We start from the raw sequence: 10,577 nt of genomic DNA, 5'->3' as shown, positions 1-10,577 counted from the left end.
GATTGTGTAAAAAATTTATACCATTAATGGCTGTATCAATAAATCCTATTGTAAGATGTTACTAAAAAAAAAGAAAATATTTTATAGATTTTTTTGTTTTTTAATTATTATTTATTACATATATTTTTTATCATACATTTTAAGAAATTAAACTGAGAAAAAGCATATAAAAATATATTTATACTAAAAAATCATACTTAAAATTATTTATTGCGAAAAATAGAAAGCATTTTTTTTTCAAGTTGTAACAGAACGAAACCGAGTGAGAGTTATTGAATTTTTGTTATCGTTATTAATAAACTGAAATTAATAAAAGTAAAATAAAGAGAAAAAAAAAAAAAACTGATATGTGTGTGTGTGAGTCTAAGTTGTTGGTTCCACGTGGTTGGAAACTCTGTCTCACTCTCTCTCTCTCAACCTTTTCACTCTCTCTGTCTCTCTCTCTCTTCATTTTCTTGCTCCCAGCATAGTATATATATCTCAAATTGAGTGTGTAGCCGACGATACCATCTCATCTTCATTTGCAACTCAAAGCTAACAGCAGTTACCATTATTCCTTAGGAATCTTATCTCACCTTTCAACGCTTTTTTTCATTTCTTACCTTATAATACACTTCCAGATTCTTTACCTCCATTCTTCGTTTTTCTGTGCCACAGAATCTTAAAGGTACTCCAATGCACCTCATCAATTCTCTCTCTTGTTCTTCATTGTTCTGGCGTTTGGGATATGAGAATCTTTCTTGCTCCTTGTTTTTCTTTTGAGATCCATGGGCTTCCTTAGCTGCTTTAGTCTTTCATTCTATCTTGTTTTCTTGAATCGGAAGGTTTGGTTGTTGGTGTATTTGGAATGAAATGGCCAAATGGGGTTTCCTTGTTTTTATTTCACTTTCAGCTTATCCTTTCATTGATATAAATATTGGATTTTTTTTGAAAGAAAATATTGGGTTTGGTTAAAAATGGAAGCTTTTGATTTTGGGGTTTGCGGATCCGTGAACATTTCTGTCTGTTTTATAGCAGCAGAATATGAGTTCCTTTTCTATCAGTTTGAAAAATGCTAATAAATAGAATGTGTATTGCTATGTGACTGGATTTGCATTCCATAAATTTTGACACATGAAAAATGCAGCATCTTGTATGGTTAATATTAATATTGATTTCTTTTGTGGTTTTCAGGACCACAGATTGGTTTTGTTGTCTTATGGGGATATCTTTTTCCTTCTCATGTCCATTTGCCAAGTACAATGATGTCGAAGATGGATTAGATTCTATGGTTGTAAAATCCATTGACTTTGGCAATGACGAAATCAAGACTCTAGTAAGATCAGTGAGTTTCAACAACAGAGATTCAGAACCAACCATCCTTAAATCCCAAGGTTCAGGGAAGATGACAGTAGAGAAGTCTGTAAGCTTCAAGCGAAAAGATTTCAGTAGTGTGATCTCAGACAATGCTCTTGAGTTTGATAAAGAGAATGAATCATTTGTCTCAAAGATTAGCAAAAAGATTAAAGACACAGATGATGAATCTCCTAGGCTAGAATGTGAAGCAGAAACAATCCAATCAGCACTTTTGAATCCACACAATCCTAAACACATGGCTGCACTTAAATTACAGAAAGTTTACAAGAGCTTTCGCACTAGAAGAAAGCTCGCGGATTGCGCGATTCTTGTTGAACAAAGCTGGTACTAGTTTGTTGGCTTGAGAGCCTCTTTTGTTCTTGTCAAAACTCAATCTGTTTCTAACATGTTTTTGTTTGATCTTTTGAATAGGTGGAAGCTTTTAGATTTCGCCGAACTCAAGCGCAGCTCGATATCTTTCTTTGACATTGAGAAACATGAAACTGCCATTTCGCGTTGGTCTAGAGCTAGAACCAGAGCTGCCAAGGTATTGTTAACATTATTATGCCTTAAGAGTTTGATTTATTTTAGTTGATCTTATAAGTTCCAACTTTAAGGCCTTAAGAAACTATATTAAACATCTCTTTGTCATTTCAGGTTGGAAAAGGTTTATCAAAAGATGATAAAGCTCAAAAGCTTGCTCTACAACACTGGCTTGAAGCGGTTAGTTCAACAACTGTACTAGTACTTTATCTTGAGCCAAATTGGTTTGGCAGTCAATGATCGGTTATTATGTTACTGACCAATTTTTGTTTGGTAAAACAGATTGACCCGCGCCATCGCTATGGACACAATTTGCACTTCTATTATGATAAATGGCTTCAGTGCCAAGGCAGAGAACCCTTCTTCTACTGGTAATATTCTTTGTAAAATAGTTTCCTTTGTTACAATTTTTGGCTAGTTTTAGACAATGGAGTTTGAGATTAAGCTTCTGATTTGAAATTGCAGGCTTGACATTGGAGAAGGAAGAGAAGTAAATCTCGAGAAGTGCCCGCGTACTAAACTTCAAACTCAGTGTATCAAATATCTTGGTCCGGTAAGATTTCCTTCATTTATATGGGAACATTAAACTTAGTAGATATATTTACTTGAGTCACCATTGATTTTCATGATGATTCATTATTTTTCATTGCTGTGTCTTCCAGATGGAAAGGTTGGCTTATGAAGTTGTTGTAGAGGATGGAAAGTTCTTCTACAAACAATCCGGAGAGCTCCTTGACACGACCGAATCAGATGCACATGCCAAGTGGATTTTTGTCCTTAGCACATCTAAGTTGCTGTATGTTGGCAAGAAAAAGAAAGGTTCATTTCAACATTCTAGCTTCTTGGCTGGAGGAGCTACATCTTCTGCTGGCCGTCTGGTTGTCGAACATGGCGTCTTGAAGGTACGAATCTTGCAGAAAGTTTCAAAGTTTTGTTATTTTTGCCAAGTTTCGGTTGCCTTCGATGGCTAATGAATATTGTTTTGTTTCAACAGGCAGTTTGGCCTCATAGTGGTCACTATCGTCCGACAGAAGAGAACTTTCAGGAGTTTATTTTATTCTTGCAAGAGAACAATGTGAACCTCTCTGATGTCAAGGTATCAAAATTTGAAACAAAGCAGTGATTACCAATTTGTGATAGTAAAGATCTGTTTTCAAGAAGCTGGAAAAAACAAACATATTCTGAATGAAATTGCTTTTCTATGTGCAGATGGCTCCAGTTGGCGAGGCTGATGAATTATTTTCAGTAAGAAGCATGGGACATCTCAGAAGCCACTCGTCCGAAGAGGACTTCACCGAGAACATCAGTGGCTTGGAGACCGAAGAGAGCATCGTCCAAGACTCAATCGAAAAGCATGAAAATTTGATGGAAACCAAGGATGCTTCTGCATTGACAACACCTCGCTCAAGGCAATTCCAGATTCTTGGAAGAGAACTATCCAGTCTTCAAATACCGAAAAGGGGAATTGAAGGACTAGAAAGTGAGGAAGGAAACGTTGCAAAAAGTATCAAGAGTTTTGAACCGGTGTCTCCTACAGCTGATCAAGAAACAGAACCATTTGCATCAGAGCTAGACCACCAAACTCCTAAGCAAAATGTGAGTGACAAAAAGGATGGTGAGAGTGATGAAGAAACAGTTCCAGAAGAGTCAATACTCAAGAGAATCAACTCACACAAAGGGATGAAATCCTACCAACTTGGTAAGCAGTTATCCTGCAAATGGACAACTGGAGCCGGACCTCGAATCGGCTGTGTGAGGGACTACCCGAGTGAACTCCAGTTTCGCGCTTTGGAGCAAGTTAACCTGTCCCCAAGAAGCGCTGCCCGGACCAAGTCGCCTTTAGCTCAAAGAACCACCTCCGGTTTGAGTCCTAGTGTTTCTTCTATCGCAAGTTTGTGTGGCGATACATCAGCAGAAACACAATTTGAATATATGAACATGTCTCAAAGAAGTGACCATAATTCAAGATCAGAGTTCTCCCCACTGATCAGAGGAACATCAGTGATACCAGTTATTCATATGTCATGAGTGAATAGAATTACCATTTGATTTATTCTTTTCTGTTGTGAATAGGTAACAAAAGTATACAAGTTTTTAGTATACAAATTTTTCTGATGTTGTTTATGTTAATTCACATAGCCATTCTTTTTTCACTCATTTATAATGTAGGGTGGAAATTGTAAAATTTTATCAAGGGTCTATTTTGCACCCGTAAATTAATACAAACAAATATTCAATCACTGTTCTTAGAATTGGAAGCATGTTTTGCCGTGTATAAGATTTCAGACCATGATAGTATTAGTAACTTCAACGTTAAGGTTGTTGGAAATAAATAGTATTACCATGTGTTAAATAATTTGTTATTTTTATTATTTTAAAAGATTAATATAATAAAGTTTTGGAATAAATTTAGAGATTTATTATTATGATAAGTGATTATAATAATGAGAGATAAATTTTCTATAATTTAATCTAAATTATTTTTTATTATAGAATTTATTTAAATGGACATGAATAATTCGGATAAATCAATATGTATATAATGATCTTCATTTGATGAAGATTAATGAATCTTATTTATTAAATTATATATATAAATAGTACATATAAATATATGACTATTAAACTGACTTACTTTGAAAATTTCTAATGGTTGTAATTACCGCAAATTTGTCAATAGGATATTCAAAATGAACATAGTACTAGAATTTCTTTGACCTGCGACTATCATATTAATTAACGATGTATTTATTATACTTTGATTTCGGATACCTAATTCCTTAGTGTGCTAGTTGAATGGATATTGAGTGTGATTTAAATATTTGTAAAATTAATGATTAGTCAACAAGAAATCCGTCAACTCGGTAAAGAGTTTAATTTGTATGATTATAATGATTGAGATAAATAAAACCTTCGGCAAGGGAATTTAATAAATGAAGAAATGAGTTTTTTATGTCATTCGCAGTTTATTATAATAATGAGAACAATTTAGAGTTTGACAATTAAACCATATTTTAAGGGTTAATCAATAGTTAAAAGATGAAAGGAATTATACTTTGTTATTCTTGAGTTTTTAGTAAATATATATTATTTCATACTATCGGGTCATTGATAAGTGTTGTTAGACGCCAACCTTAATTAGTAAATTGAGTATGACTAATTTACTATCCCTAAGTATTGAACATTTGGGGCCACACACTAACGAGTGTTCTAATCTTTGATATAGAATTATTTAATTATTATTTTAATTTGATAAAATAAATAATTATATTAATTCAAATAAAATATTATTATATTATTTATTAGTACCAATAATATAATAATAATATGATGATTGAGAATGTTAAATGAAAATTAAAAATAATTAGTTATTCTATTTTTAAATTTAAATTTTAAATTTAAATAAAATTTCAATCTGGTTCTATTTTAAATTAAATTGTGATATGATTTAATTCATAAAGTTTCAATTTAAAATAAGATAAAATAAGATTCATGTTTAAAATAAGATAAGATTTAAATTTAAAATAAAATTTAAATTTAAATTTGGTAACAAATCTTATATACTATATATATGACAAGAGTAAATGAATGAGATACAAGAGTTTTATTTTATTACTTCTTTATATACAAATATATGTGAGTATACGATGTGCAAAGAATTGTGAAGTTTTTCAATTTCGATGTGCAAAGAGTTGACGACACGTACTAAGGTATTTAAATTTGATTTATATTATTTAAATAAAATTTAAGTATAAAATATATCTTTGAAATTATTTTTTTTTCTATTGCATATTATAAACACATAATAATCCTATAAAAATCCGAGCGGATTTACCTCACCATGTTAACCAACAATCATTACATTATTTTTCCTTTGATTTTTCTCTTTATTTTCTTTGCTTTTATCATCATGTTAACACGGTTGAAGTTTGAAAAAATATTCTGGTTGGTGAACTTTGTGTATGTCTTTGTTATAGTTAATTCCTTCCTATTTCCTAATATATTTAATGCTATTGTTCAACACAGTATATGAAAGAGTCAAGGTGAAAAAAACAGAGGTTTATCACCAAAAATATTTCACATTTTTTAAAAAAGTTTAAACATAGGAATTTTAAGAACGATTAATTGATTCATGCATTCTTCTTTCCTTTGGATGATATTAATCTATTCATTCAAATTTAATTCTTCTATTTTGTCCTTTATTCTAAAAGAATTTATTATTTATTTAAAAAAGAATTATTTTACAGTAGTTTGTGAATTGTAGGTAAACGATCCTTTTTAATTTGAATATGGAAGTAACAATGTGATTGGGCTGGGATATGGAGAACACAGGTGCTTCACATCTGTATGGTGTTAGAGTAACAGAATTTAGACCATGTGAGACAGTCCTAGTTGTTAAAGGTAAAAAACACGGAGGCTTCGATTTTCTTCTTGCGAGCTTCAAATTTTTCCAATTCTAAATTGGACCAACGAATTTGTTCTGCAAAATTTTTAAATCAAGCAACTTGCAGGGTCTGAGTTCTACATCTGACACTCACAAAAAGCTACAGATTTATCTTGTACCTCATGAATCTATATCCGAGCACATTACATACAAGGTTTCCATAATCATAAAATTGAACCAGGTAGACGGTGCCATATTTTTATTTTTAGGAGAGTGTTAGGTAAATAATGACTATTTTGAACAACATGAACAACCACTAATCAAATAAAAATATAATATATCCTAATTTAACGTTACTAATTAAATTTAAGATTAATCTACTCTTTTAACTCTATTAATTCACATTGTTTACACATTGTTCAAAAATATTGTTGGTATTTTTCCTTATTTTTAATGTTGGATTAACAATGATATTTTTTTGAATTGTGATCTGTCTTAGTATTTTTCTAAGATATGGAATGATTTAATTTAGGAAGTATAAATCGGATTGTCCAATTTTTAGATACGAAAATTGGATCGTCTGATTTTTGTACTCGAATCCTCCGATTTGTATTTAAAAAGTTAAAAAAATTTTGAAGTACACAAATCGAATGGTCCAATTTATGTACCTTTTATAATTTTAAAAAATACTAAAAATTACAATATTAAGAGATATTACTTATTCTATCCTATATCTAAATTTTTTAGCCACGTAGTATCAAAATTAGTTGTACGAAAAAATGAATTAACTTCTTACAAATGAAATTAGAGTTACTACGAGAAAAATGTTATTTAAACATATTTTATATACAATAATAGGAATACAAAAAGAATTTATTATTTTTCTTGGCATGACAATTATCATCTTGTGTGTTCTCTCTCAATGTGTCTTTGTATGATATAGGCCTACTAATTAGTAGAAATAACATAACATCGCCATTAAAAAAAAATGAAAAAGAGGGAAAGAACCAGTAAGAGAGGGAATAGTTGTGAAAAAGGTTTTTTTTTGGTCTTGGTTGTGATAGAGTCTAAAAATAGAGGGTATTATTATGTTGACTTTTGGGCCCAAAACTGGAGCATATTTCAGGCCCATAATGGCCCAAAGTTAATCAGTAAAAAAAATAAAAAATCAGTAAAAAAAAACTAACTTAAATTAGTGGAGAAATCAATTTATTCATCTATTTAAATAAGTATTGAAGATTAGAATCTCATCATACAATAACCTATTAATTAGCCATATACATTTAAATAAAATTTAAAACTATAATAAATTAATTCTTAATTTATCAAATTTACAAATACTTTTGGCAACCAAAAGAAACTGGAAAAAAAAAAAGAGAATAAGGAAACGATCGAAAAGTAAGAGGAAAAAACAATAAAGAATAAAGAAGTGAAGTGGGTACTGAAAACGAGGAATAAAAAGCGTGAATTTAGAAAGTTCTGGATTGCAATTTGCACAAGTGTTTCCTTTTATTTTTCAACAGTAAATCATCAAATCGAATCAAACACTTTATATATAGGGTTGCATAGATTTTCAATCTTTTGATCTATTCGCACTCCACTAACCAGGTTAGCCCTAATTCCATCCCTTGTTTCTCTCGCAAATTTTTCATTCCAAACGCGTTATTGTGCAGTGTTTTGCTATGGTCTCGAAATTCGCTTTGAAACAGTGCCGATTAGTGGTTAATTGCTATCAATTTTGTATAGTTGAACATATCTCGAGAAAAACCGTCTAATTTGCTGAGTATGAGAAGTTAAAGAGGGCCAAATATAATCGGAATGCTTAGAGAAAGTAGTTCTTGTTTTTTTAAGACTCTTAGGGTTTTCTGAATTCAGCATCGTGAATTCGTGATCCTTTGATTCTGCCATTACTGTTATGCTGGGCGAGCTAGTTAATTCATATATAAATTCGATTCACAATATTTAGATATTTTGGTCAGCTTCTGGAAACGAAAGCCTACAGAAGGAACCAGCTCCAGATTGCTATAGCATGTTTATATTCATCCCCTGGCCGTTACTTTCAGTATAGACCAGTGTTGTCCAATATTGTTGCAGGCTTGCAGCCACCCGTTTGTTGTTTTGTTTTCTATGTTAGATAAGTGGTTAGATCACTCTAGCTATTAGTGCATCAAATAATTGTTTGTTGATTATTGTTTTTGGTGTGATTAAAAAGTGCTCCTTTTTGCATTAACTATCAATGTTTTGAAATTTTATTCCTTTTGATTTCCATTTATACTATCAAATGATGGTAGTATGTCTGATGTTTTGCATACTTGTGATTATGAAAGGGCTCTTTATATTGAAACCAATATAGGCCATACTAAATTTTAACTTGAACCTCTGAGATTTCAACCAATTTTGCTAGGTTGATGCAATCTTCAAAATCTCAGAATTAACAATCACAGGTAAATTTTAGAATAAATCCCCTGTTATCTCAAACTGTGTGAGGATGAAGTGGGAGAGAATATTAATTATTTGGTTTTGCTTATGAATATTTTAAACTTGTTTGCATTATTCAATATTTCAATTAGAATTCATCTGTCGTCACCGATTTTTGTTTGGATGATTTGATATGTGGCAGGATTTTTTTTGATAAGCAAGAACTTGAATTTCGAAAATGCCAAAAATTAGAAGAGCTCGGTCCCAATCTATTGATTGCACTAGGTCGCATCCTTACCCTTCCAACTCCAAAAACGATGAGCTACATAAACCCAAGAATTTGGTGGGATCAGTTGATGACGTGAAAGAATGGGAGGATGCTACGTGTCCTATTTGCATGGAATCTCCACACAACGCCGTTCTTCTGAAATGTTCTTCCCATGAGATGGGTTGCCGTCCTTATATGTGTAATACCAGTTACCGGCACTCCAACTGCCTTGACCAGTTTTGCAAGTCATTTGGTTCTCATCTCTCATCAACAATACTGCAAGAAATCCCTCTCACAAGCACAACCTCTAACAGTAGGGATGCTCAATTAGAGCCTAGACACTCCTCAGAATATGGGAGCCAATTGCAGGCAAAGCTCATCTGCCCTCTTTGCCGGGGAGAGATATTTGGATATATGGTCTTGGAGCCTGCTCGTAGGCACATGAATTCTAAACCAAGGAGTTGCGCTTCTGAGACTTGCGAATTCCAAGGAACATATGCAGAACTCCGGAAGCATGCTAGGTCTGAGCATCCATCCGTCCGACCATCTGAGGTGGATCCCTCGCGACAAAGTGATTGGACGAGGATGGAACGGGAAAGGGACTTAGAAGATCTTTTTAGCTCAATTCATGCAAGACCTGATGTTGATAACAGAGACACAATGTTGACTGGGGATCTTGCTGATTTAATGTCCTTTTTCTTGTATGAAATATTTTCTTCTATTGAAGATGCTAACAGGATGGCTAGTTTGATGTCGAGTAATAGACATAGAATGCCATTACATGATAGAAGGTCTGGAACAATGCAGAGGATACCAAATGGTACACAGACAAGTCAATCGGCTAGATGGAGATCCAATTTACCTTTAGCACATCAACCAGAGAGAACTCAGAGAGGAAGAAATATATCATCATCCCGTGCTGTGCAGGCGAACCGTCCTGCTAGATGGAGAACAAACTTATCGCTGTCATCAAGGATGCCTCGTGAAGCTCACCAGTATTATAGAGAGGTGAGCCCAGGGTTGAGGATGACATCTTCAACAAGGATGTCTCGATCAGGAATTTCTAGAACTACTCCGGAAAACACACCTTCATTTGGAAGAAATTCGTCATCTGGAAGGACTGCTGCACATCATCTACGATGGCGTGACCAAGGATGGTCGTCGTCATAGGATAGGCAATAAGGCTTTAAATAATGCAGTCTCTGGAACAATTTATTTGGTGATTATCATTTAATTTAATTCCTTCAAGGAAATCTTTTACATTTTTTTCTTGTTTTGTTTTCTAAGAGAATTGCATCACTAATAAATACCATCTCCTGTAGAAAAATCAATCTACATCACAAATCAAGTCCAACCAAGTTGCCATAACTTAATTTAGTTCCACGCGCCATTATCTCTAATAACCTTTTGAGTTGACATGTGACTATATATAATTGGCTTTTCTATGCGGCTTTCATTTTTTTTGTTTTCAAATTTTTTCAACGTTTTCTTCTTTCTCTGCATTCTATGCGTTCTCTTTCTTCTTTATATTCTCTTCGTTTTCTGGGTTTTTTTGTGTTCTTCGATCAATGCTCTTTAATCTGATTTGAAGATTTGGATTAATTTTTTTTTTAAATTAAGCTATGAAAT

General features: G+C 32.7%; 2 protein-coding genes across 3 annotated transcripts; both read left to right on the top strand.

Moving 5' to 3' along the window:
• The first annotated feature begins 392 nt into the window (after positions 1–392).
• Positions 393–4,118, top strand: LOC107632205 (calmodulin-binding family protein). The gene is made up of 9 exons (XM_016335905.3): positions 393–667; positions 1,174–1,680; positions 1,768–1,882; positions 1,993–2,058; positions 2,161–2,249; positions 2,344–2,431; positions 2,541–2,780; positions 2,873–2,974; positions 3,088–4,118. The coding sequence occupies exons 2-9, from the start codon at positions 1,199–1,201 to the stop codon at positions 3,904–3,906; spliced, it is 2,001 nt and encodes a 666-aa protein (XP_016191391.1). The 5' UTR covers positions 393–667; positions 1,174–1,198; the 3' UTR covers positions 3,907–4,118.
• A 3,525-nt stretch (positions 4,119–7,643) lies between these two features.
• On the top strand, positions 7,644–10,208 carry LOC107632206 (uncharacterized). 2 transcript variants are annotated; one of them, XM_016335906.3, is made up of 2 exons: positions 7,644–7,870; positions 8,883–10,208. In XM_016335906.3, the coding sequence occupies exon 2, from the start codon at positions 8,919–8,921 to the stop codon at positions 10,116–10,118; it is 1,200 nt and encodes a 399-aa protein (XP_016191392.1). In that variant the 5' UTR covers positions 7,644–7,870; positions 8,883–8,918; the 3' UTR covers positions 10,119–10,208. The 2 variants fall into 2 exon arrangements, with proteins under 2 accessions (XP_016191392.1, XP_088343383.1); XM_088487257.1 differs by lacking the exon at positions 7,644–7,870 and adding an exon at positions 8,583–8,706.
• Positions 10,209–10,577: the final 369 nt, after the last annotated feature.

This window comes from Arachis ipaensis, chromosome B10 (genome assembly GCF_059453495.1).
Source record: "Arachis ipaensis isolate K30076 ecotype BB chromosome B10, ASM5945349v1, whole genome shotgun sequence".
Taxonomy (NCBI): Eukaryota; Viridiplantae; Streptophyta; class Magnoliopsida; order Fabales; family Fabaceae; genus Arachis; species Arachis ipaensis.
This window is presented reverse-complemented; position numbering and strand designations above follow the sequence as displayed.

Coding starts and splice junctions, on each gene's coding strand:
- LOC107632206 (XM_016335906.3), top strand. CDS start 8,919: ATGCCAAAAATTAGAAGAGCTCGGTCCCAATCTATTGATTGCACTAGG.
- LOC107632205 (XM_016335905.3), top strand. CDS start 1,199: ATGGGGATATCTTTTTCCTTCTCATGTCCATTTGCCAAGTACAATGAT. Junction 2,432..2,540: donor GTATCAAATATCTTGGTCCG/GTAAGATTTCCT, acceptor TGTGTCTTCCAG/ATGGAAAGGTTGGCTTATGA. Junction 2,975..3,087: donor TGAACCTCTCTGATGTCAAG/GTATCAAAATTT, acceptor TTCTATGTGCAG/ATGGCTCCAGTTGGCGAGGC.